This window comes from Meles meles, chromosome 1 (genome assembly GCF_922984935.1).
Source record: "Meles meles chromosome 1, mMelMel3.1 paternal haplotype, whole genome shotgun sequence".
NCBI classification, from domain to species: Eukaryota; Metazoa; Chordata; class Mammalia; order Carnivora; family Mustelidae; genus Meles; species Meles meles.
The window spans coordinates 192,178,371-192,205,492 of record NC_060066.1 but is presented as its reverse complement, the minus strand read 5'-3'; the positions used below and the strand labels follow the sequence as shown (position 1 = coordinate 192,205,492).

Here is a 27,122-nt window from a genome sequence, read left to right as displayed (position 1 = left end):
TGGGCGGCTCAGTCAGTTAAGTATCTGCTTTCAGCTCAGGTCATGATCCCAGGGTCCTGGGATCCAGTCCATCAGGCTCCCTGCTCAGCCGGGAGCCTGTGTCTCCCTCTTCCTCTCCCCTTGCCCTTCCTCCCTGCCAGTATTCTACCTCTTGCTCTTGCTCTGTCTCTCTTAAATAAATAAAATATTTTTTAAGAAAATTTTTAAGAAAAAATTATTTATTTGAGAGAGAGGGAGAAAGAGAGGGTTAGAGAGTGAGCATGGGGGGAGGGGCAGAGAGAAGCAGACGCCCCACTGAGCAGGGAGCCCCACGTGGGACTCGATCCGAGGAATCTGGGATCACAACCTGAGTCAAAGGCAGACACTTAATCTACTGAGCCACCCAGGTGCCCCAAATAAATAAAATCTTATTATTTTTTTAAATGAAATCTTTAAAAAAAAAAAAAAGAAAGTAGGGTCTTTACATAAGTAAATCAAGTTAAAACGAGGTCATTTGGGTTGGTCCTTACCCAGTATGACCGGAGTCCTTATTAAAAGGGGAAATTTGGACACAGAATCAGATACAGACACAGGGAAGATGATGTGAAAAAGCACAGTGAGAAGACAGCCATGCGAGCAGGGAAGTCTCCCCTAGGACCATCAGAGAGAGAGCATGGCGTGGCTGACATCTTGAGTTGGGACTTCTGGCCTCCAGAACTGTGACAACAAATGCCGGTTGTCTTAAGCCACCCAGTCTTTGGTACTTTGGTACAGCAGCCCTAGGAAGTTAACAAATGTGCGATTTAGTGATGGCGACCTGAGCGAGCTTTCCTGGTGACCGCACCGTCCAGCGCTGGTCCTTAATGTCGGGAACAATCACAGGGAGATGGGCACTGATCAGTTGGTCTTACTGGTTAAATGTTAGCTCTGGGAATGCTCCTGCAGCCATTTTGGGCCACGAAGCCAGAAGCCAGGAGATGAGGATGGCAGAGTTAGAAGAGGGGAGGAGCCTTGGTTCCTGATGACCTTGTGGAGCTGCAGAACAGACCTGTGTTTGTTCATGGCCTCGTGATTTTTTTTTTTTTAAGATTTTATTTATTTATTTGTCAGGAAGAGAGAGAGAGTGTGAGCACAAGCAGGGGGAGCAGCAGGCAGAGGGAGAAACAGGCTCCTTGCTGAGCAGGGACCCCCCCATGCAGAACTCAATCCCAGGACTCTGGGATCATGTCCTGAGCTGAAGGCAGATGCTCAACCGATTGAGCCACCCAGATGTCCCGTTTTGTGAGTTTTGACCTCTTATTTTCCTCAGCCAAGCCTAAATTGAACTGATGTCCAATCCCGTGAAGCATTGGGAGCCCTGAATGAAATGATGAACCAGAAAATATTTTGTAAACTCTCCAGTTCTTGAGACATGTAAGGCATTTTTATTTCTGCGGTGGTTGTGACTATAATTATGATTGGTTTAGGAAGAATGGGTTGAAATAGCCTGACATGATCCTAGCCAGAGAAGAGAGGCTCTTTGTCCTGCTTCAGCAACATGTTTCGGAGGGCTGTGCAGGGATAACAGCGGTACAGGAGCCTGGCAGAAGAGGAGCGACCAGCTTCTTGTCTGGATGCCAGCAGGATGACTGGGTGATGTTTGGTGATCTGGGGCCCAAATGCTCAGGCACTGCTTGGCAGGAAAGCATAAAGACTGAATTGGGATGGATGGGTTTAAATCCGGGCCCCTCCTTTACTTGCGATGTAACCCTGGGCAGGTTACCGAACTTCTCCGAGTTTCAGATTCGTCATCTGTAAAATGGGACAATTATAGCCCCTATGACATAGGGTTGTCATGGAGATTCAGTGACATCACATACCCAGGAGGGAAAAAGATAAATCTACAGCTTATCTGTATCCAGCCCAGGGATACAGATTTTTCTGCTCTGACTACTAACCCATGACAAATTACAAATGGACAGGGTGGATTCGGGCTTGTTCCTTCTTACCTTTTTTGATTCATTGAGTAAGAAGACTGAATGGGCCCACTGTGCACTTAACCATGTACCAGGTGATGAAAAAAGCTAGTGAGGCAGACTTAGACCATAGCATCCAAATACAGCCAGCTCAGTGAATAATTAAAACAAAATAGAGCCAGTTTGTTGGAGTGTCTGTACCCTTCTCTTGCTGTCACCTTTTCTTGAGGGCTCCTTTTGAGGTTTCTGCCATGGCTATGTTGGATGCTTAGTCTCAGGAATACCTCAGTCACTAATTCATCTTACGGTGCAAATGACTACAAATCTCTCAAAGCACAGACCTGCAAGGACCTGCCGATGACCCATCCTGTCAAGAGGACTGCCCCTGAAAGGCTGCTACAATGTGTAGAGAGCAAGATGGTTCCAGGCAGAAGGGCCTGGAGAACTCACTCAGTCTGAACCCTCTCAGTTCACAGCGGGGAAACCAAGCTAGGCAGAGGGAACCTTGGTCGAAGCGGAATGACCCAACCAAAGACACTCAGCAGTCATGTGGCCAGGCTGAGTAGGCAGCAGAAAATGGCTCTTCCATACTCCCACGGTCTACACCATATGTATGCTGAGTGCCTTCCAATCAGGTTGTGCATGATGCCCTAGGGAGGTACTGAGGCAGGACAAAAAGTGCCTCTGGCTTTCAAGAAACCTACAGCCCGACAGAGAACATAAACACATATGTTAGACTAAAGAGCTCTTTGGCCCCACAGATTTGAAATGCTGCCCCCATTACCTGTCAGATTCTACAATCCGCATGTGACTGTTCCAGACTCTGTTCTGTTCTGCTGTCTCTTCCTGCACAGCACCATGTTTTAAAGACTATAGCTTTTACAATATTTTGATATCTGGTCTAAGAAGTCCTCTCTTTTTTTCTTTTCTTTCCTTACCTTTCCTTTTCTTTCCCTTCCTTCCTCCTTCCTTCCTTCCTTCTTTCCTTCTTAAGAATGTCCTGGCTATAATTGTACAATCACTGTCAGATGGACTTTTGGAGCAGTTTTTGAATAACACAGATACTGAATCGTCTTTGGCACACTTGTTTAGAGCAGGCACTGGATACTTTGAGGAGTCAGGCCCTCATTTCCTGCCTTTGGGAGATCACACAATAGCTGGGAAGTGTAACCAAGCAAGAAGTGTAAAGCAACAATAGGATTCTCGTGCTCTGGGTAACAAGAGCCAGATGAGTGAGGAGTGCACACAGATATAATCGCTGTGAGTTCCATTGTCCCTCCAGCCAAGGAAAGTCATGGACACTCAACAGGGAAGGTCACGTTATATTGTACTTTGATAGGCGAGCAGGAGTTTGTCAGGTGTAAAAGAGAAAAAAAAAATGCATTTAGTTCAGAGGAAGTCAGAGAATGCATCTTGGAGGAGACATTTTATTTGAAAGTGAGTAGGAGTTTGCCAGATTCAGAAGGTGGGATGAAGAGAGAGATTGCCCTGAGCTGGGAAGTCACGTTTTTGAAGACATTTTAGCTGGGTTTTGAGTTGGAGGAATCAGAGAAGATGCTGGGAGAGGTAATTAAACAAGAAGGATTTTATTAGAAAAGTAACACAGGAGATGACATTTGACCCAGGCTTTGAGGGATGAAATGAGGAGATCTCCAAGAGGAGAGGAGAGAGGCACCCGCGAGAGGAGGTAGTCAGAGATTTCCCAGAGCAAATAGAAAACCTCCTGGCTTCCTGCCCGCTCGCTAAGATCCATGATCCAGGACCTAAGCTTCCCAGCGTGTAGGCGCTCCGGATTCCGAGGTGGCGGCTCTGCAGTTGCCATTTCCCAGTGTGGGGTAGCTGTGCAGCCCGCTGGGCTGGGAGGATTGAAGCTTACTCAGGTTTGCGGAGCAGGGTGGCAGAGCTGAATGCTTTATGTCGGAATCGACCAATGGTACGGCGGCACCCGGTTGCCCGGGCTACGGAGGGGGCCGAGCGGGGCGGGGCCTAGGCGCCAGGGGCGGGGCCTGGGCGGGGCTTATATAAGCAGGCGGCAGGGGGCAGGCGGGGCGTGGGGTCGGTGGCTGCTGGGCGGGCGGGGCGCAGGCCGCGGGGCCCGAGCCGGGGGGAGCGGGCGAGCGGAGGCGCCGAGGATCCGATTCACTAGCTGGGGAGACCTATGGGCCGAAGCCGTGTAAATGCGTTTTAAGGCGAGTGCGGGGAGTGGCTCGGGGAGCCTCCGGGGGCGGACGCCCTCGGCTCCAGTGCTGACCTGCCCCCGGCCCCCTTGCCTCCTCTCAGCAGGGGCCTCGGCTCCGCAACTGCCACTCCTCCTTGGGGTGTTGCACAAGTTTCGAGGTCACCGGCGACCCCCCCTAGCAGCGCGCCTGGCTCTGGCCCCCGCGAAGGAGGACGGGGCTTGGTAAGGTGATGTGGGGGGTGGTTCCTTGGCCCTGCACTCGGGAGGGCTCACCCGGGCAGAACCCCAGGCTTCGGTTCCCGCCCGGGAGCCCGCGACCCCTACCCACCATCATGTGGCTCCATGCACGCTTAGAATCCTGGCACGTCAGGACCTGCCCGCTAGCTCAGCTCCCCCCACCCCATTTACAAACGGTGAAACTGAGGCTCGGAGAGGGGACAGGGCATACCCAAGATCACGGAGCAGAGGTGGGACTCGAACCTAAGCTCCTGCTCCGGGGCTGAGACTCCTTAGTGGGGCTACCCTCAGTCTCTTTAGTTGGGCGTGGTCAAAACTGGGGGTCCCCTGAAAACTTCCCCACCCGAGCTTCTTGGCTTTCCTGCTCCCTCTCGTTCTTTCCCTTTTTGCTAAAACCCGAATTTCATAACTGCAACGGATCTCTAAAATGACCCATCCGTTTTGCAGATGGGAAAACTGAGGCTCGGAGAGGGAGTGACATCTAGGCATGTTATGCCTTGTCCCAGTCCAGGATTCCTGATGGTCCCCACCCTTTCCAGGTGGCTTAAGGTCTCCAGGCTTGAGCTGGCAGTGGGGTGTGACAGGACTGGGTCCCCGGCTTAGGGAGGTCAGAGGGGCAGTGGAGGGCAGCCCTCCAGCGAGCCCCCTCACTTGACTCCCTCTTCCCCCGCAGCGTGTTGCATACTTTCAAAGGCGGCAGGGCTGCGGCCGGGGCAGCGGCTCCATCCAGCCCAACGGCTCCTCCTCCTCCTCGGCATGGCTGGCTACTTGAGCGAAACAGACTTTGTGATGGTGGAGGAGGGCTTCAGCACCCGAGACCTGTTGGAGGAGCTCACTCTGGGGGCCTCACAGGCCACCGCGGTGAGGGACGGGGAGTTGGGGTGGGTCTCTCATTCCCTGTGCAGGCCCCGCTGCCTTTCCTGGAAGGACTCCTTGGGTCCTCATCTTCCTTCATATTTGGCATTCAGTCTTTGCTGTTGGCCCGAGATGGGCTCATTTGACCCCCATTTCCTTGTTTTTGCCCCAAACTTTGTCCTTCCTTCCTGCCCTGCCCTGATGAACAGCACCACCACCATCTAACCCACCCTCTAGGTTAGAAACCTGGGAGTCTGGCTTGCCCCCCTCCCTACGGCACCACCAAGCTTATTACACCACCAGCCCACCCCGGGGTGCTCTGCTGGGCCCTGGCTTTGTAGTTCAGACCTCATCTCTCTAGGAGCTCACTAACCTCCTCCCTGCCTCCTCTCACTAGCCGCCTCCCTCCCAACCCAATCGCAGCCATGCTCAAACTTAGAATTGGCAGGTGGTCCCCTACCTCTTGCAATATTAAGTCAGAGTTCTGCTTTCAGAGCCCTGAACCCGCCCAGCTTTGCCCAGAGCGGATCATACTTGATCCCAGCCGAACCGCTGCTGCTTCCTGATGATGCCGTGTGCTGTTATTGCCCTCGGCCCAGGCTGTTGCCTCTGCCTGGAATGCCCTTCTCCCAGCCTGTCTCACTCTTACCTATTTCCGTCCTTCCTCATTACTCATCAGTGTCACTTTGTCCTAATCTCCCGGGCCGATTTTGTATTTCCTTTTCTCTGTGGCCTCCACCGCATTGTGGAGAAACTCCGGGAGAGCATTTATTGAACGGACCTGTCATCGCTCAGAGGGTTGGTTGCCTTCAAGACACAAGCGCCTTCAGGGCCAGAGCCCTGTCTGGTCACCTGTGTCCCTTAGCATCACGTCAGACACCAAGTGGGCTTCCGTAAAAAAGTGTAGCATAAAAGGGAAACTGAGTTCCAGTGAGGGTTGAAGTAAATGCTTTCTCTCCCAGAGCCTCTTACAGGTTTTTGCCCTCAACAAATCTATGATGACCCGTTGCTCACAGGCAGTGAGCAGTCCCAGTGGAGGTGGGACTCATGCAAGGCTTCAGTGGGCGCCTGCATGTGGAAGGCCGTGGGCTGCAGGCCATAGCTTTGGCCTGCAAAGCATCTGTCTTTTTCTGGAGAAGACCAATGTATATACAGCTCTGATACTTTGAAAGCGTGCGTTACATGCAGCGAGAGCCCTAAAGGCAGAATGGCGTTATTGTTTCGGGGGAGGTAGCCTGTGAGGAGAACCTTGAAGGTAGACTGGGAGTTTGCCAGATCGGAGTGGGGGCAAGTGTATTCTACACCAAGGGCATGGTGGGAACGAGAGCTCGGAAGGTGTGGAGCTGGGGCTGGAGCTGCAGCGAGGGGAGGAGGGGACTTGAGCCAGATCACAGAACCCGCAGTGCAGTTGGCCTACTATGCAGAGACCGGTAGAGGTAGAGCCAGGCGCCTTGGTGGCCAGAGCGGGGCCTGGGGAGGATGGCAGATGGTACACGCCAGGAGGGAGCTAAGCAGGGGAGTCTCACATTCACTATTCTCGCGCAGGGTGATGTCGCTGCCTTCTTCGTGGCTGACCTGGGTGCTGTGGTGAGGAAGCATTTCTGCTTCCTGAAGTGCCTGCCCCGAGTCCGGCCTTTTTACACGGTCAAGTGCAACAGCAGCCCAGGTGTGCTGAAGGTCCTGGCTGAGCTGGGGCTGGGCTTCAGCTGTGCCAACAAGGTGAGCCCCTATCCTCCCCACCCTGTTTACTGACCCTCGCTGCCTGCTCAGCACACAGGAGGCTGGGGTGCTGCCATTGGCCCCCACCCCCTGGGACAGGCCACCCACTTAGAAGAGGGCTTGAAGGGATGAGGGAGGGAGAAACAAGCATGGAAGTTCTCAGTGGGAACCCGTGTGTGTGTGTGTGTGTGTGTGTGTCTGGGTAGGTGGGTCACCTGATTCATGGAGATTCTCCAGCTTCTTGGCTTAGAGCTCTGCATGGTATCCTTCTAATTAAAACAAGACAAAACAAAACAAAAATACCTTCTTATCATCGTTTTTTTCTTTTATAGTCTTAGTAATGTGTGACAGTACCTTTTCTCAACTAGTCCTTTGAGAATTCTGTTGTGTTGCCAATTTTGCTGCCTTTCTAATGAGATTACTACTGTTGTCTGAATTGCCCTCCTGCTCTCTCTAGATTTACTCTGCTTACTTACTATCGTTCTCTGTTTGTCGGACTGCCGTGTGCGGGTCAGTGTGTAACTAGGGCTGGCAATCCAGTGTTGAGTAAGACAGGCTCTGTCATCTGGGGTTTGAATGCTTCGCTCCTCTCTTTTCTTCCTGTTCTTAGTTGATGACAGCCTTCAAGCGTATAAAGTTTTCTCAGACTACTGCTTTGGACACATTTAGTCATTCAGCAAACCTTTTTTGAACACCTACCAGAGGGCCCATTTCAGGTGGGGATTTAGCAAGTGAACAAACCAAACCAAACAAAAAAGGCCCTTTTTCACGGAACTTGCTTTCTAAAAAACAAACAAGTGAAAGGATGAAAATCTATGTTGTTTTAGATGGTCATTGCTAGGGAGAAAGTTAAAGTGGGGAAGGAAAGTAGGGAATGTTAGGAAGGAAGATTGTACTTTCATGTAGTTTGGCCAGAGAAGGCTTTGCTGAAATTTGAATATGGACACAAAGGAAGCAAAGGATCAAGCCAGGGGGATAACTAGGGGACGTGCTTCCAGGCAGAGGGAAAAGCAAGTGTAAAGGCCCTGAGGTGAGAACAAACCGGGTGGGCGTTGCTTTGTGAGATTGTCATTACTGTTATTTGTTTTAATGGTTAGTAATGATTGTTTTGAGGGGAACTCGTTTGAAATCCTGGTGGCAGTGTGGTTGGGTGTTAGGAGGAGGTGGATTCTAGAAAGGGATCCTGGAGGAGAATGGAGGAGAGCTAGCCTGGGCAGGATGACAGGGGTGGAGGGATCCTGGGTGGGAAGGAGGTGTGCACCATGGTGGGATGGTGAGAATAAGCAAGTTAACCTTTCTCAAAGACAACGTTAATGCTCTGAGTGATAGATGAGTCTTCCCTATTGTCATCGCAAAGCCTCTTGGCATTAGCTCTTCCTTTGCACACGTAGCTTCGTGTGTGTCTCGTGTCAAGCCCGTGAGGAGCCCGTGAGGAGCCCTTGAGGAGCGTAGGAGAGAGATCTCCATTTTACAGTGGAGGAGACTGGGGCCAACTGTGCACAGCTTCCTGGTAGCAGAGCCTGGACGTCCCCTGCAGGCCTGCCATGCCGGGGTTCAGCTCTGGGAGAGGAGGAAGGGGCTCCTTTCCAGGCTTCTTGGTCTAGGGGTGAAGAAAAGGAGCCAACCCCCCTGACAGGTCCTATGCATCTGGAAACCCAGAGGTAGGGCACTGTACCTGACCATCTGGCCTCAGAGCTGGCCTCCAAAGAGCAGAGTTAGAGGGGGGTAGGGCTTAGACTTTGACGTCTGCAGGGACGTTAAAAGCGTGTACTGTTGTTGAGTGCTTCTGTCCTGTCAGGCATTTTGCCAAGCGTTTTCTGTACATGATCTCATTTTATTCTTGCAACAACCCTGTGAGGTAATTATTACTACCCTGATTCTGACAACAGCCCTGTGAGAAAGCATTTAACAGACCGGGAAGGGGGTGCAGGATGTGAGCGACTCACTGGGGAGTGTCCACGTGTGTAGTGTGGCCAGTGGTAGCGTGGGGTCTCCAGCTCTCTCGCTGCACCTGTCCATATCCTTGGGGAGGGGATGGCAGAGCTGGGCCCCAGCTGGTGACGATTGCCTTTGCTAACCCCCAGGGTTGAGAGGGGCCGTGGCCCCCTCCCTGCAGTTGAGATGATCCCACTTACTCAGAGGGGGCTCCAGGAAGCACAGCTTTTCTTGAAAGGCCAAGACTGCCCTCTTCTGGTTGCCCATCATTAGTGGCTGCACTTAACAGCACCATGCCCTTGGCCAACATTGACCTAGGATCTGGTGTGAGCGGTAGGCTGGGTGTAATTCTGCCATGGACAGGTCAATGGCACAGGCCATGCCTTGCATGGGGCTCTCGTCCACCCACCCACCTTCCCAAGGACCTTATGTCATCTCCTCTGCCCCCATTCTGCCTTTTCTTGCTGTCTCTATCAGCATCCTCCCATCTTAAAAAGCCTTCCAGGGACTCCACACCACCTCCTATGCAGTCCCGTGCTCTCTCTTCGTGGCCAAACAGAGCTGTCTACACCCGCTTGTCTGTATGCACCTGGCTCTTTCCTCTAACCCTGGCATCTGAGCCATGTGTCCCCATTTCCACTCTCACTACTCTGAGGAATCTCTTACCAACTTCCCCAGCGATCTCCCAAGACTCAGTAAGCATTTGATTTTAAACATGCATTTTGAATTATTTGAAGAATACATTGATTCATTCACACACACACATCAGGTAGGCCATCAGCTTTGTGTCTCCAGAGATAAGCACCATTATCTCTGTTTGACTTTGGTGGGTATATGGTGTTTAAAAAATATGTACAAATGGGATCCATAGAAAATATACAAAACATAAAAGATGTTTATGTGGTAGGGACTGTGTCGCAATAGCTTTAAGTTTGGCAGGTTGGAGATCTGTCCGTGTAGATGCATTTAGACCTTGTCAAGGGCACTCTTTGGTCCTCTTATTATCCAGACTCTCAGCAACATTCAACACAGCGACTGTTTGTTTTTGAGGTAAGAACACTTAAAGTGAGGGACTCCTGGGTGGCTCAGTCGGTTGAGCATCTGCCTTCAGCTCAGGTCATGATCCCAGGGTCCTGGGGTCGAGCCCCATGTCAGGCCCCTTGCTCAGCAGGTGGTCTGCTTCTCCCTCTCCCTCTGCCTCTCCGCCTGCTTGTGTGAACACATGTGCTCTCTCTCTCTCTCTCTTGCTCAAATAAATAAAATCGTAAAAAAAAAGAACACTTACCATGAGATCTACCCTCTTAACACATTTTTAAGTGTACAGCACAGTATGGTTGATTGTAAACATGGTTTGGCAGATTTCTAGAACTTCCTTCATCTTGCAGGACAGGAACTTTATATGCACTAAGAGCTACTCCCCGTTTGGGACAGATTCTTTTTAGAAACACCCAACAATAACCTATGTTCCTAGTTTAAAGACTCCAGAAGTAAATGAGAGGAACGGGAGTGCTGCTCTGCACCTGCCCCCTACCCCCGCCCCCCCCCCCCCCCGCCCCTGTGAGCGTTGACACCCTCCTTCTGTACGGATAGGAGTCAAGATAAGGTTTTCTGTGACAAGACTATATAATCTAGGTGTTGTTCCCCTTCTGGATGAGTCCTTGCTCCTCCCCTCTCTCAGGTCCTGGGTGCCCGACTTCCCTCTCTCTCAATGGGAGGGGGCCTTTGGATTCTGTCTCAGGCTCCCTTTCTCTTGTTAACTCTCCCTCCTCTTAGGGAATTTCATCTCCTCCCACTGCTGTAGATAGCATCAGTATGCCACCACCTCCCACATTTCAATCTCCAGACCAGACCTTACATATCCAGTGGCTGCCTGGATCCCACAGGTCACCTAGAACCCAGTGTGCTCCACCACTCTCACCGTCTTCCCTTTGGAGAAGGGCTGCTTGGCCTGCTGGGCGTGGAGTCAGACAGCCCCATGAGCTAGCCACCACCACGCTTGCCAGTCCTGCCCTCGGGGAGAGAGTACCTCTCTCCCAGCTGTTCCCTCACCTCGGGAGATTGCCACCAGTCCCCCACAGAATCCTCTCGACCCTTCCTGAGTCTGTGCTCACATGGTAGCCAGTGATGTGCGTTTAAACCTTGCAGTTCAAGTGCAAATCTGACTATGCCATTTCCCTCCTCGAAACCCTTCCAACGGATTCCCTTGAGTCGCAGGATAAAATATAAATCTGCATCAGCCTTCTCGGTCTCCCTGTTGGCTCTGCTCGCCTCCCTGACACCTTGTCTTCTCCCCACGGTGTTCCTCCTGCCCGGGCCAATCCAGGGTTCTCTGGTCCTCAACCAGGCTGAGCACATTCTGCCTCAGGGTCTTGGCAGGACCTTCTTCCTGCTACCAGAAAATTCTTTCCTTCCTTCTGGGCCTGGATGAGGCCTCCTGTGGAGTTCAGCTTCCCTTTCTGACCTTCAGAAGGGCTGTCCTTGACTCCTCACATCCAGGTCCCTCATCGGGCTCTCTAGTATCCCGTGCCTTTTCCCCACACTCTGCTCTGTATTTAGAACTCCTTCATCATTCAGTGCTCATTTGTTCTTGCCTGCCCCCGCTCCTCAAGAAAGCTCCATGGGGTCAGAGATTTTCTGCTTCTCTCACCACTTATTTTCTTTAGCATCTCAATTGATGCTCCGGGAACACGTGTCCACTTCGAGGTTGAATTCTCCATCGCAGTACCGTGGTAAAGAGCTCGTGTGCTGAAGTCTGACAGTCCTGGGTGAGAATCCCAGCTCTGCCGCTTACCAGCTGTGTGAATTGGACAAGTCACTTTACTTCTGAGCCTCTGCTTCCTGCCTCATAAAATCATTATGAGACTTAAATACAAATGAATATAAAATAGTTAAGGCGATGGCTGGTCTATGGAAATCCTTCAATGAATAACAGTCGTTACTGTGTGTTTATAGCTAAGTCACAAGCCCCAGATTGCCACTGTGGCTTCCTCCTCATGTGGTGAAGTCAGGAGCAGAAGCACATTTGCACGTCCACTCGGACTCGGGGTCTTTGGAAGCCAGCTGTGAGGGCAGCAGTTCCAGCTCCGTCCTGCTCTCTTCCTTAGTGTTTCCGCAGGCAGGTGGGCTTCTCTGAGCTCCGTGTGGTCCTCTGTAAAGTGTGGCCAATGCATATGTCGCAGGACAGTTATAGGCATCACGCGAGATAATGCACGGAAGTACCCTATTTTGAAAAATTGCTCCATTAAATTAGAGACTTATTATAAACTCAGAATGGCTAAAAATGGCCCTGTGTCTCCTACATTTTTTTGGAGCTGGCTTCCTCTTCATTTCCTGCCCTCCATCATAGACAGTCAGACTTGAGTTTGAAAGCTGGCTCTGCCCCCTGTCTGCTGCGTCTCTCCGCTGAGTACCAGTTTCCTTCTCTCTAGAGTGGAGTCAGCTCCCCTCTGACCGGATTAGTGCAAGGAGTAGATAAAGTAGTGACTCTAAAGCAAGGGTTGGCCAGTGATGGATGGTTATCAAAGCCAGGCCACTGCCTGATTCTGTCAGGTTCTATGGGATCACAGCCATGCTCGTTCACTTGGGCCCTCTCTCTGGCTGCTTTAGTGTTGAGCAGATGTCAGGGAACCTCTATGGCTGGGACACCTGGGTGGCTCAGTCCACTGGGCACCTGGCTCTTGGTTTTGGCTCAGGTCATGATCTCATGATCATGAGTTCCAGCTTGGCCTCAGGCTCTGTGCTTGGCCTGGAGTCTGCTTTGGATGCTCTCTTCCTCTTCCTCCCCCTCTGCCCCTCTGCCCAGCTGCCCCTTTCCCCGTCTGCTCCTTTCCCTGCTCATGGCTTGCACATGAGCACACAGGTCCTCTTTCTCCCTCTCTCAAAATAAATAAAATCTTAAAAAGAAAAAAAGGAACCTCTGTGGCTGACCAAACCTAAACTGTTTGTTCTCTGGCCCTTTTTCTGACATCTCATTCAGTGCCTGCTTGTGGTAGGTGCTCAGTGACAGTGGTTGCTCTCGTCATCATCATTGTCTGTACCATTAATGCCGCAAGCTGGTGGAACTGTGTTCTGTAAAGGTGAGGAAGAGGAGGCCCCTCACGGGGAAGGGCTGGCCAGAGTCACCCAGCAGAGCGCCATGCACACAGTGGGCCTTGGGATGTGGGATGACCTGTCAAAAGGACTCTCGGTCTGGTGAACTTTCCAGTACATCAAGGAATATTCTTTTTTTTTTTTTTTAAGATTTTATTTATTTATTTGAGAGAGAGAGCATGAGCACGTGAGCTTGCACGGGTTGGGGGAGGGGCAAACAGAGAGGGAGAAGCAGATTCCCCTCTGAGCAGGGACCCTGGGATCATGATTTGAGCTAAAGGCAGATGCTTAACCAACTGAGCCACCCAGGTATCCCCACCAAGGAATACTCTTTAAACATTAAGTCTGTCAGGAAAATGTATCGTGGCTATTGTTAGGCCTATCATGACTCTATGTAATGTCTTTGAGTGAATTAGAATATATATATATATATATATGACTTTGTGAGGCTAAGATGCTCTACTGACAAGAAGTTGTAATAACTATATAAATCTACCATGGATTCTGTGTGACTGGGACTTCCCTCACCTCGGTTGTACAGTGCACCACCTGCCCAGCTGTCTGTGGCAGCCTCGTCTGTCAAAGAATGGCAAACTGGCATAAGTCCTGATTTTCGCATATCTGTCGTGTAAAAGTGCAGCCCACTTCTTAGGGACCTCCCCAGGCATACTATGACTCTGCCCCTCATTTGTGTGTCCTCAACTCCTGTGGGCCCGGTAGACCCTGAACCTCCTCACCATCACCTTTGGGATCCCACAGGCAGAGATGGAGTTGGTCCAGCGTATTGGCGTCCCTGCCAGTAAGATCATCTACGCCAACCCCTGTAAGCAAATTGCACAGATCAAGTACGCCGCCAAGCATGGGGTCCGGCTGCTGAGCTTTGACAACGAGATGGAGCTGGCAAAGGTGGTAAAGGGCCACCCCAGTGCCAGGTAAGCTGAGGACCGCTCGTGGGGAGGGCTGGGCTGAGTGTGAGGGCAAGGAGGAGGGACGGAGGGGGAGCTCTGGAGCCGAGGACCCTGAGCTGGCCCCGGCCATAGTCCCAGGAGTCTGGGGCAGGCGTTCCTGGGTCAGACCCAATGAGCTGGGGCCTGATGAGGACCAGGGCAGAAATACCCGTGACAGCCTGGGCAGAGCAAAGCTGCAGTATTCTGGAGGTCAAAGTCATAGGCCAAGGGAGCAAGAGGGGGTTGGTCAGGAAGGCGGCACAAAGGAGGCAGCCTTCGAGGTGGGCCCGATAAACAGTGTATCTGGGTGAACCGCTTAAGCAAAGAATGCGAGGAGGTCAGAAGCAGCCCCAGGGTATTTGAGGAATGAGCAGAAATTTGGGGTGGCCAGAACAGACCCTGTGTGAGGGCAGAGGGCAGCAGTGAAGGCTGGTTGGTCATGGTCCCAGGGCAGAGACCTGATGCATGTGGGCTTTGGCAGGGGTCAGGGCTGGATGTTTTGCTCTGGCTTTGGCTTTCGCGCGGTCACCTGATGCCATAGGGGCTCCAGGGAGGGCCACCTTGGGGTGATGGGGGACCACTCTGGTTCACCTAAAGCATCTTCCATTTTGTTGGTTTTACGTGATATCGGGGTTCTCAATAAGACTGTGTTTAAAAAACGGTTCCCCTCCTGCAAGAAAAGTTGTAAAAGCCTGGCCGGCGTAGAGGCTGATTTGGAGGAAGTGGAGCTGCCTGGGAGAGCTGGAGAGGTCAGGGCCAGGGCAGCGGCTGTGGCGCTGGGCCCAGGGATGTTTAGGGAATGGACTGGACAGGCTCCAGAGGCTGACTGGCAGTGCAGGTACAGGAAGGGGTCAGGGCCCTGTGGGGTGGGTGGCTCTGAGCTTATGCCCCTGTTCTCCGAGAGGATATAATTGGGGTAGGGGGTGGGGTCCCCCCGCAGAGGTGCGCTGCGTGTCTCCTCAGGATGGTTCTGGGCATTGCTACTGATGACTGTCACTCCCTGAGCCCCCTGAGCTTCAAGTTTGGAGCGTCACTGAAATCCTGCAGACACCTGCTTGAAAATGCCAAGAGGAGCCACGTGGAGGTAGTGGGGGTGAGGTGAGTGCCCGGAAACCCCACCGTCCCTGCCAGCCCCCTGCCTCTTTCCCAGAAATTAATCAGTTCTCTATGAGATCCTCCTTCAGGGTCTGTAAGGAGGGCCTGTCCCCAGGCATAGAATTCTACCATCGGACAGTTTCCTCTCTTTGGAAAGAAAGTTCAGAGTGTCCCCCTGCCTCAACCCCATGGTCCCCAGATCTTGTCCCCAGGGGCCCCAGGAGGGACCTGGCTTGGCAGGAGCCATACACACCTTTGCTCTGTCTCTTTGCATGCAGGGATATGGAAGAAGTCATGATAATGACCTAATAATATAGTTTTCATTTATTCTGTGCTTAAGATACGCCAGGCACTGTGCTAAATGCTTCAGGTACATTTTCGCACAGCCTTGTGGGATCTTAGCCCCGTTTCATAGCTGGGGAAACCAAAGCACAGTGCTGGCTGGGAGGGACCTACGGACACGGCTGACTCTGGGGCCCTGCTCCTCATCCTAGGGGGCTCAGCCCCAGTGGCAGCATGAAGGGATGGGAGGGACACCAAGTGCCAAAGGACCTTGGATCTAGTCTCCTGTCCACACCTCATTTGTCCCATGACCTTTGGCAATGCATTTAACCTCTGGGGCGCTCAGTCACTGTATCTGCAGGATGGGCGTGATGCCCATTGTGCCTGCCCAAGGCTGCTCCTGGCTTGGGCTGCGACCATCACACCTGGGGCCCTGCATGTAAACCGAGGGTCTTCCTCCCTTCCCAGTTTTCACGTTGGCAGCGGCTGTCCTGACCTTCACGCCTACGCTCAGTCCATTGCAGACGCCCGGCTTGTGTTTGAGATGGGCGCTGAGCTGGGCCACAGGATGCATCTCCTGGACCTTGGTGGTGGCTTCCCTGGATTGGAGGGGGCCAAAGTGAGATTCGAAGAGGTAACCCTAGCCTGTGTGGGAGGTGGGGTTGGTGTGCCCGGTACTGTTGAGTGGGTCCTAGCATGCTGTGCTAAGTGCTTTTCCTGGATCATTTTATTATTAGCCCCATGTTACAGCCGAGCAAACTGAGGCTCCTCAAGGTTACGTCACTTTCTGGTCTGCGGCAGAGCTGGAAACACACCCTGCTCTCTCTGACACTAGTCCATGTGCATATTTGAAGCTTAACCAGGTCTATTTGCATAAGTCCTGAAACTCTCTGAGGGCCTGGCCTGCTCTGTTCTCCCTTAGGTGAGCTGATAAGAAATCAAACGGGAGGGCAGGGAGAAGAAAGTCCCACTTGTCTGCTCCTTTCCATGTGAAATGAAATCAAGAAAAATGTACCCCAGCAATCCCCACTCCAACCACTAGGGGTCGCCTCTCCCTAGTAAGAGCCAAGTCCTGGGCGCTCACATGGGGACTGACCCTAAGAAAATAATCCCCCACAGGCACAAAGAGTTAGCCTCAAAGAGAAGCGTTGTAGCAGTGTTCATAACAAAACCCAGCGGACTTTCATGGTCCAATCTAACTCTCAGGAATTTATTAAATGGTGGTACATTCATATGACCTCCTTGTAAGGTCATTCACAGAGTCTGTTGCATAAAACAGGTTATAAAATATGTATAGCCTTATCATATTTATAATAAAAAACTGTGTTTATATAGAAAAAGAATTAAAGGCGCTACTCCAAAAAGTTAACAGTAATTAACAATCTGGACGATAGAATTAAGGGTGATTTTGGTCTTTGTTCTTGTATTTTCTGTGAAAAATGTGTCCTTTATCAGATTGGTCATTTATGAAAGAAAGATCTACATCAGGGCTTCTAGAACCTGAGTACCAAGTATTACGTTAAGAATACCTCTTCCCATTGTGGGGGTGTTAAGGAAGTTGATTGACACAAGTATAAGGGTCTTGACCCTGCTCCGTCTGCCTCCTGCCTTCCTGGCCAACTGTCCGCAGTCACCAGTTGGGGCCTTAGCAGCTGCCAAATGCTTCTTTCTAAAATCAAAGAAGCTTTCAAGAAATAGACTTGAAGCTATAGAAAGTCCTCAGTATGTAAATCCCACATTTCACACGTGTCACTGTCCCCCATCCCTGTCCCACCAGATTGCTTCTGTGATCAACTCAGCCTTGGACCTGTACTTCCCAGAGGGCTGTGGCGTGGACATCCTTGCCAGGCTGGGGCGCTACTATGTGACTTCGGCTTTCACCTTGGCTGTCAGCATCATCGCCAAGAAGGAGGTTCTTGTGGACCAGCCTGGAAGGGAGGGTAGGTTCCAGGTTGGCAGCAGAGCCCCATTTTTTCCCGAAGCTAGGGACTGTGGCTGGCTGAGCAAGGTCTAGTTTTAGGGCATGGAGAATCTGGAGGATGGATCCTTGCCTTAGGGAAACTTATATCCAAGTCCTCTTACCCCCCAAGACACTTGGTGTCAGTTTTTCCTATGTATGTTTATACTTTATGAAGATTGAGGTCAAAGCAACCTTAGGGAGAACAGATAGTTTATTAACCCATTGTACAGATGAGAAAATTGAGAGCCAAAGAGAATATAAGTGAGTTTCTTAACAGTAAAAAGCAAAGCCTGCATTCGACCCCATGTCTGTCTGTCTCTCTAAAGGACAGGCTCTTACTCATCCTGCTGCTGCTCATAACATAAGGAAAATAATTAATGACAACTTATATTTGTCTAAGCCTACTTTATAGATGACAGAACATAGGCCTGGAGAGGTTGAGTCACTCGCCCAAAGTCACAGAGCTGGTAGAGGCAATGCCTGGATCCAAGTTCAGGCCGGGCTGACTCAGGGTTCTCTGCCCACACTGCAACGTCAGCACTCTTTCCTGCCCTTCCAGAGAGATCAGTCCTTCCAGCAGCCCCTTGAGTGAGTGGGGTCAAAGGCTCTGTTCTTGGGGCTTCACCTTCTGCTCCGGGATCCCAGGCAGAAGAGCTGAGGTCTGTGTGTCTTCCCGTGAGAATCCATTGGGAGGAGTGGTGGGCTCCGGGTAGAATGTCTTGTGTGTGTGTGTGTGTGTGTGTGTGCAGAGATGACATTCTTCTGGCTTCCTTTATAAATCTGGCTCATTACCCTATCTGGTCCAGCCAGGAGACCTGCTTTCTCATTTCAGCTCATGCTGCCCCATCACGTGCCTCTGAGTGAGCGGTTTAACCTCCTGGGGTCTCGAGCTTGGGTGGGCTGCTCTTCGGCCTTTGCTGGGGCGTCCAGGGGCTCAGGTGCAGGCAGGAAGTGTGTCCTGTGCAGGGGTGCCCAGCTGCAGGGGTGAGGAGGCATCACATGAACCTTGTGTCATAGGAGGCAGCAGGACTCACTCCAGAGCTGAGGAAGGGGCAGCCTTTGGGCTTTGGTTACCCATCATGCTTGCTGAGCTGCCCACTGTGCCAGGGCCCCACTCCCGCCCCCTCACACTGCTGCCTGTGCTGCCCCTGACCCCTGCCCTCCCCACAGAGGAAAATGGTTCCATCCCCAAGACCATCGTGTACCACCTCGGTGAGGGCGTATATGGGATCTTCAACTCAGTCCTGTTTGACAACACCTGCCCTACCCCCATCCTGCAGAAGGTGAGCCTACCCCCACGTGGGCCTGTTTTCAACTGTGTGTGTAGGTGTGTGTTTAAATAACATTCTGGGGGGTGTTTTAATCTGATTTTTTAAAAGTAACACATATTCATTGTAGAAAATGGCAGGATGATGAAGATCACCCAATCCCACCACGTAGAGATAGACTCTTTGAACATTAGATTTCTTCTTAGTCTTTAAAAAAATGTACTCTGTTTTCAGAAATAAAGTTGGACTGTATTATTTTTTAACTGCTGTTTTCCCACCCGTTATGGGGTACAGCTCTTTCCATGCCATTAGCTCACCTTTGACAACTTGCATTTTGAAGACTACGTAGTATTTTAACCCATCTAACCTATGGTGGGTTTGCTGTTTTGAGTGTTGTGAGTGTATCTTGACATCCATCTCTGGTCAAGCCTTAGAGTGAATTTCTAGAAGCAAAAAGAAACAGTTCATCTTTGATGGGTTTTTCCAGGGTGACCAGGGAACAGGCATGGACAAAGAGGGGAAAGACAATCAGACACACTGTTGTATTTTCACATCTCCAGGCCTTTGTGTGGCCCTTTTCCTGGAAGGGAACTTCAGTGTCTAGAGGGACCTAGACCATCGTGAGCGCTCGGTGTGTTTTTGTTTTTCTCTTTTTCCATCCTGTCTAGTTTTTCAAGACCCATTCAAACGTCAGATCCTCTGTGTAGTCCTTCCTGCCCCTTATCTGTCACAGGCAGAAGGAACCCCCCCCACCCCAATGCCCACCTCCACGTGCCCATGCCACGACTTGAGTATATCCTCATTCCAGAGCTGGACTGTTCAACGTGATTTCCTCCAGCTAGTCTGAGTAAGCCTCCCTGATGTGCTCAGGAATTCAGTTTTCCGCCGTGATATGCTAGCCCTGCCTGCATTCTTGTGGTTTCCCAAACCTACTGCACTGAGAGAGGACAAGGCTGGCCTAGGCCAGCCACGCCCCAGGTCACACAGGAGGCAGCAGCTGCTTCCCAGGTCCTGTCCCCCTCCAGACCTCATCTACCTTCCAGTATCCTTCTTCCTGTTGCAAGCTGTCCCTGACCCACACCCCATTCCCTTCATCAGTAACTCAGATGAGCAGGGCTGTGGGCCCAGCTCACTACCACACCCCCCATCCAGGGTCTCCATTTTGATTAATTTCTGGTTGGTATTCCTGCCTTGGGCCCAGGATGTTACTGACCTGCTTTGTGACCAGTCCTGTTTTCCTCTGGACGCTGTTAAAGCTTCTTCCTTGGGGTTGTCAACCACTTACCAGGTCCAGCCGTGTGACCAGATCCAGGGTGGGGCCCCTGTCTGGTGGTGGGGACAGATGACCACACACCCAGTGAATGAGCTACTGTTGTGTTGGGTGTGTGTCAGAGGGACCCGGCCTGCCTGCGGTGGCATCTGCACCTTCTTCCCCAAGGAAGGTCCCCTTTACAAGTCTCGGTGACAGGTCTGCATCCCTGCTCTTCGTTCCCCAGGACTTTGTATTTGGACACCAGGCACAGAAAGTCCTATTAAACATAATCAGTCCTTGGTTCAAAGTATACTTATTGCTGGAGCCTGCCTGGCTCTTTTTTGTTTGTTTTCTTTCTTTCTTTTTAAAAACTCAAGAAACATTTGAGTATTCTCGCTATGCAAAGCCCCTTACTGAGGCCTGCTCAGGACAGTACGTGAGACAGAATTGTCTGCACTTTGGAAATCCTGTCCTGCTGGGTACGGGAGTGTGTGCCTGTGTGTGTGTGTCTGTGTGTGCGTGCGCGTGCATGCATGCAAGTGGTGAGCAGTATACAGGCTTCAACAGTGTTGCGAGAAAAGCACAGAAAACTACAGAACAAGTGTTATTGGAATTTTTTCAAAAATATTTTAGTATATTGGGGTGCCTGGGTGGCTCAGTGGGTTAAGCCTCTGCCTTCAACTCAGGTCATGATCTCAGGGTCCTGCGTTTGAGCCCCGCATCGGGCTCTCTGCTCAGCAGGGAGCCTGCTTCGCCCCTCTCTGCCTGCCTCTCTGCCTACTTGTTATTTCTCTTTCTCTCTGTTAAATAAATAAATAGAAGATCTTTAAAAAATTATTTTAGTATATATCTTTAAAAGGAAAGGACTTTAGAAAAGTCATAATACCATTATCAAATTAAAAATAAACAATATCTCCCATCATCCTGCCTCATAAATGGTTTTTCTAATTGACTTGCTGAAAGCAGCAGCCAAAAAAAGTCCATATACTGCATTTGGTCCAATGTCTCTCCTTAACCTATTGGTTTCCCCAAACTCACTCCTGGTTTGTTTGTTTGTTTGTTTGTTTTAATTATTTGTTGATGAAACTGAGTTGTTGGTCCTAAAGTTTCCTGCATTCTGGATTTTCCTGATTGGTGGATTCCCTGGATTTCCCTCTGGTGTTATCGACTATCTTGTTCTGTGCCCTGTATTTATTTCTTTGAAACTAGGTAGTTCAATTTCATGGTTTTGGGTGGATTCCTAATCAGTTTTAGGGTAAAAACATTTCCTGGGAAGACTTGTCTTTCTTTTTAGTAAAATAAGTATTCTTACATTATTTATTCTTTTTCTGCCGCATTCCTTTTGTCTCTTCCCATGGAAAGTACCCACTGTTTTGACTCAACTGCTACCATTTTTTCCATATGGCTTTTTAATTTTTTTTAATATAGTTTTTTTTTTTCCTATTGCAGTAAGAACATTTAACAGAAAATCTCCTCTTGTAACAGATGGTTAAGTGTATGATGTGCTACTATTATCTGTAAGCACACGTGGTAGAGCAGATCTCTAGAACTTGTTCATCTTGTAGAGCTGAGATTTTATGACCATTGATTATCGACTTCCCAGTTCCCCTTTCCATCAGCCCCTGGTACCCACACTTCTAGTCTTTGTTCCATGAGTTTGACTGTTCGATACCTCAAATAAACGCAAGTGTGCAGTGCGTGTCCTTCTGTGACTAGCTCATTTCAGTTAGCATCACGTCCTCCTTGTTCATTCATGCTGTGCATGCTGCAGTATTTCCTCCTTGGATAAGGCTGATAATATTCCATTGTAAGGATAGACTGCATTTTTAAAATCCATTCATCCATCCTTGGACATTCAGGTCTTGGCAGCTGTTGACAGTGCAGTGGTGAATATGGGACAGCTAATCCCTCCTAGAGATCCTGATTTCAGTTCTTTTGGATAAATACCCAGAAGTAGGGTAGCTGGATCACACTGAAGTTTTTGAGAAACACCATCCTGTTTTCCAGGAAGCGTCTGCATCATGAGGCATTCCCTCCAGTGGCATAACAGCGTTCTAGTGTCTCCACGACCTTGTCAACACCAGTCGTCTTTTGTTTTTTGATAACAGTCTTCCCAACAGGTGTGAGGGACATTTCATCGTGGTTTCGATTTGTGTTTCTTTTATGACTAATGATATCGAGCCTCTTGTCATGAGCCGGTTGCCATTCATCTGGCTTCTTTCATGTTTTGTCACATCAAAGCTTATTCCTCAACGTATTATGATTTATTTTATTTTACTTTACAAAAAGGATGTTATGATGTATGCAACATTTTTGGACTTCTTGAAAAGTGTACTGTCACAGTCTAAGCTTCGTCACTGCTGCTGTGTGTCCCTAAGGCCCACACCGTGGGTGAGCATGCTGCGGCCAGTCCGTTTGCTCTCCTCTCTGGGCGCTGGGTTGTTTCTGGGCCTTCGCTACTGTGAGATCTGCTGCTCTGAATACTCTTGTTTTTGACTCTGTGGAGTTGCTGGGCATAGATGGGGCACCTGATTGTTCTGCCTCATGAGATCATGCCGGATGGTTTTCCAAAGTGGTTGTACTGCTTGGTGATTCCCCCACCCCTGGTAGAGGCTGGGTAGATCCGCGTTTTCCCCAGCGCTTCGCATTGTCAGACTTTCAACATTCTCTCAGTGGAATGGATGTGAAATGGTTTCTCCTGTCTTGATGTGCATGTCCCTGGTTACTAATGAAGTTGGTTATCTCTTTGTGTATTTATTGGACACACATATTTTCTCTTCTGTCAGAGACAGAAAAAGAAAAAGAGCAGTGACTGCTCTTTGTGTCTGAACCTCTCCAGCCAGCGGCTTGCACTCGCTACCCTTGCTCCCTTGGCTCTCACTCCCTCTTCGAACCTTCCCAGTGGGATATCGGTCGCATAGCTGTAGAGGAGATGCTCTTGAAAGTTCCTTGCATGTGTCCAGCCCAGGGGTGGCACTTCTGTCTTCAGCAGCTGATCTTTTTCCACCTTCTTGTTCTTGGCTTTGCCTCCTCCTCGGTCATTTCCACCTTCTCTCTCCAGCACTTTCCCACACTCCCCTGAATGTTGACTCTCAGACCTCCATTCTCCATCTTCTTCTCTGCCTGCATGCATTTCCTAGATGAGCTCTTCCAGACCGAGGCTTTCAATATCTTCAGTGGTCTCATCATTTTCAAATTTATATCTCTAGTCTGGACTGTTCACCTGAGCTCCAGACTTGCGTATCTCTCTACCCACTTGCCATTTCTGCTGGATATCTCACAGGCACTCAAATTTAACTGTACAGAAATGAACTCTTGATTTCCAACCCAAACTTCTTCCTTCCCAAAGTTTTCTCCTAGGAAACCACCGCCAGCTAGCCAGCTGTTCAAGCTGTAACACTTTGGCATTGTTCTTGATTCTTGCTTTCTTCTCTTCCCACAGGCAGTTCACCTGCAATTTTTCAGTCCAATTCCAAAATACACTTGGAATCCATCTAATTTCTTCCCCGCCACCAGGGCAGAGTGCAAGCTGCCATCACCCCCCTTCCTAGGCTAGTGTAGCAATCACTCACTGGTCTTCTCACCCTGACTCCTGCTTCCTACTATCTAATTTCCACACTGTAGACAAAGTGATTTTTTAAAAGAGATTTTATTTTTTTATTTGACACAGAGCTAGCAAGAGAGAGTGAGAGAACATGCACAAGTAGGCAGAGTGGCAGGCAAAGGGAGAGAGAGAAGCAGGCTCCCCGATGAAGAGCCCGATGCGGGACTTGATTCCGGGACCCTGGGATCATGACCTGAGCTGAAGGCAGGCACTTAACCAATTGAGTCCCACAGGTGCCCCCAATATGATTTTTTTAAAATACCCAAAGATCATCTCTCTCTTCTTCTTAAAACTTTTGGTGGCTCCCTGTTACTCTCAGAATAGAATCCAGGCTCCTCACCCTGGCTGGCAGGGCTCCTGCCCACGTCTTTAGCTGCATCAGTCCCCACTGAGCCCCTCACTCACCTGCTCCAGTCCCAGTGACCTCCTTTCTCTCCTGGAACAACTAAGCTCCTTCATACCTAGGGACCATTGTATTCACCTGCCCGAACACTCTTCCCCTTGCCCCTGAGATGACTTCCTTACTCTCCTCTGGTATGTCTCAGGTTGGATGTCACCTTTGGGGAAACCTTTCCTGATGGCTCATTCTCAAGGGCATTTGCTCCTCACCATCAGACAATACCGTCACCCTGTTGATGCGTCAGAATCTGTAATTATTCCTATTGGGTTTTGTTTCCTTGCTTATCATCTGCCTTCCCCACTGGCGCGCAGGCTCTGTGGGTGTGGCCACACTGTCTACTCCTTACCTTTGAATTCCTAGCACCTGGCGCAGTGCCTGGCACATAGTAGGTGCTCGATAACTACTTGTTGAATGAAGGATGAATGAAAGCATCACCCACTACACTGGGAGCCCCTTGAGGGCAGAAATTGTTTCCCCAGCACAGGACCTGGCACATAGTAGGTGCTCTATGTTGGAATGGAATCAGTCTTTAAAAATTATGGGAGTGGGGCACCTGGGTGGCTCAGTCGGTTGAGCATCTGCCTTCGGCTCAGGTCATGCTCTCACCGTCCTGGGATCGAGCCCCGCATTGGGGTCCCTGCTTCGTGGGAGTCTGCTTCTCCTCCTCCTCCTCCCCACTCATGCTCTCTGTCTGTCTCTCTCTCAAATAAATAAAATCTTTTAAAAAAATCATGGGAGCAACTTAAATTTAAAGGAACAAAGGAGGGAGAAGCTCTGCGGTCCTCTACCCTAATTTATTCATAATGTCACCCCTCTTTCATGAGACACACCAAGTGGCACGTGGCTGTGAGCCTCACGCTTAGTGGTGGCGGCTGAAGCCACCGTGCACTTACTGTAGCACGTGCTGTACAAAACACTTTACGTGGCGTTACTCATGTAATCTTTATAACAGTTCTATATGGTGGATTCTGTTAGACCCATTTTACAGATGAGAAAACTGAGGAATGGGGGGGTGAAGCAACTTGCTCAAAGTCCCACCTTTATAACGGGTATTAATCACAGCGAATAAAGGGTAGAATTTTTATACTGCAGACTGTGAGGTGCCTGGGGGTAGGGTGCATATCCTCTTTGTTTTGGATTAGCTGGGTGTCGCCAGAGAACAAGCTCTTCGCTCCTTTTCTGTGAAATTGTTGCCTCCAGATAAAATCTTCTCACCACTGGACATTTGGACATTGCTAATTTTTTTTGAAAATTTATTTATTTATTGGAGGGAGAGGGGGAAAGGGCAGAGGAAAAGGGAAAGGGAAGCAGACTCCTTAGTGGGTGCAGAGCCTGATGTGGGGCTCAATCCCACAATGCTGAGATCATGACTTGAGCTGGCCAGAGTTGGTCGCTCAGCTGACTGAGCCATTCAGGCGCGCCGGCCATTGCTAATTTTTGGTTATGTTCATTCATGTGTCCATGAGTCATACCTCTGCGTAGGATGCACTTTGTGAGTCTCTGTGTGGCTGACTCAAGTTACACACTGAAAGTGGGTTCCCTTTAAAAAACTGTTTTATGATGAGCCCCTAGAATAGAATTACCAGGTAAAAAGATAGGAGCCTTTTTAGGTCTCTTGATACACATCGCCAGATTGTTTTTCTCAAAGCTTGGCCCAGTCTATACCATTAGCAGCTGCGCTCATTTCATAATAAACTCACTATCCGTGCATGCTGTGACTTTTTCTGGTTGGCTAATTTATCTGAAATGGTATATATCTCAGTATTTCTTTCATTTCTGTCTTCTTGACAAGGATAAAGCATGTTATTGTTTTATTTCCTTTGATGTCAATATCTTTTTATATTCTCCATTTACCTCATTTGGGGTTTTTTTCTTACAAGTGAAGATGAGCTTGCGTATGCATATGTGTGTGTTTTTCATATAGTATTGGAAACAAGTAGCTTTTTCATCAGTCTGTTGGTTTTATTCGAGTTTTGTGATTCTTTGTTTTTCTTTCATAGAAGTTTCAACATACTCTCATGTGTCTTAACTAAGTGCTCTGCAATTAATAGTGTGAGGGAGTTTGTTCCTCTGTACCTTTTGTGCTCTGCTGGTTATAGACTGCCTTTATGTTATACATATGTTTTCTATTGTAGAAATAGAATGTGTGGTGCTTGCTTTGGCAGCACATATATTAAAATTGGAACGATACAGGGAAGATTAGCATGGCCCCTGTGCAAGGAGGACATGCAGATTTGTCAAGTGTCCCATAAATTGAAAAAAGAGAGAGAGAGAGAATGTTTATTGAGGAAAATCTAGTACAGACAGCCATATAAAGTGATCCCTTAATCCCACCACTTAGAGATGATTATTGTTAAAATTTACTTTGATTCCTTTTTTTTATTTTTAAAAAAATTTTTTTTTATTTTATTTATTTGTCAGAGAGAAGGAGAGAGAGAGAGAGCACACAGGCAGGCAGAGGTGGAGAGAGAAGCAGGCTCCCTGCCGAGCAAGGAGACCATGCGGGACTCGATCCCAGGACCCTGGGATCATGACCCGAGCCGAAGGCAGCAGCTTAACCCACTGAGCCACCCAGGCGTCCCTGATTCCTTTTTTTTAAAGTGTCATAGTACACACCATTTTTAACTTAAAAAAACATATATCGGGAGATGTGTTTTTCTTTAAATACTGATATGTTAGGTGGACTTTTTAATGTATAAACACTTTAAATGTTCATTGAGTGATCTGAAATGTCATATACTTAGGGTTAAAGATACAATTTAGTAACTGTGTATTGGCATCCCTTAAATGCAAGGTAGAGTGGAGTGTGGGGAGAGACCCAGATGGGGCAAGTACCCTGGGAATTTTATAAGAATTTTGGGAACCAAAATTCAGGATACAAGCTTCCATCACGCTACTCTGTCCGGATCCCATCTCTCTGTTGACAGGATTGGGCTTTCTTACTTGCTATTGTATTTTATTCTAGTGATTTGTTGTTACAAAATGTGACTCTGTCTTGTGTATTGTAATAGCATTTGTCAAGCGTGGATCTGGTTAGTTCTTGTCTTAAGAATTCTTAAGAAATGATCTCTAATGCTTTTTTGTTTTATTACTGCTTTGCCATACTGTACACTAGTTTTATTTTTTTCATCTCTTGTCTTTATCCTGTCCTTTTGATATTTTTTTTTCTTTGTTCAGCCTATTCCATAGCATTTTGGCAATAGCTTTGTGCTGTGTTTAGAAAACTGGTGGGGTGCCTTCTATTTCCAGCAATGTGGTGGTCCAGATACTCTGAACAGCCTCCTCACTGACAACAAAGAAAACTGCATCCTGACTTACAAGAAAGCGGGGGATCCTTCAGAGGTCAAAATTAAGTGAAAGCAGGCA

The 27,122-nt window shown here is 49.3% G+C and overlaps 1 protein-coding gene and 1 non-coding gene across 3 annotated transcripts in view; both read left to right on the top strand.

The window, feature by feature from the left end:
* Positions 1-4,029: 4,029 nt before the first annotated feature.
* The window catches only part of AZIN2 (antizyme inhibitor 2), a 35,767-nt gene continuing 12,674 nt past the window's right edge, over positions 4,030-27,122 (top strand). The window contains exons 1-8 of one of the 2 annotated variants that reach the window (XM_046019447.1): positions 4,030-4,123; positions 4,215-4,335; positions 6,751-6,924; positions 13,708-13,880; positions 14,859-14,993; positions 15,741-15,906; positions 17,050-17,212; positions 18,403-18,515. In XM_046019447.1, the coding sequence (XP_045875403.1) occupies positions 13,714-13,880; positions 14,859-14,993; positions 15,741-15,906; positions 17,050-17,212; positions 18,403-18,515 (744 nt within the window). In that variant the 5' untranslated portion in view covers positions 4,030-4,123; positions 4,215-4,335; positions 6,751-6,924; positions 13,708-13,713. Of the gene's footprint in view, positions 4,336-5,023; positions 5,212-6,750; positions 6,925-13,707; positions 13,881-14,858; positions 14,994-15,740; positions 15,907-17,049; positions 17,213-18,402; positions 18,516-27,122 lie in introns of both variants that reach the window. The other variant, XM_046019436.1, reaches the window with a different exon arrangement.
* Positions 25,906-26,012, top strand: LOC123928144. The gene has a single exon (XR_006815625.1). It is a non-coding gene; the product is annotated as a U6 spliceosomal RNA (small nuclear RNA).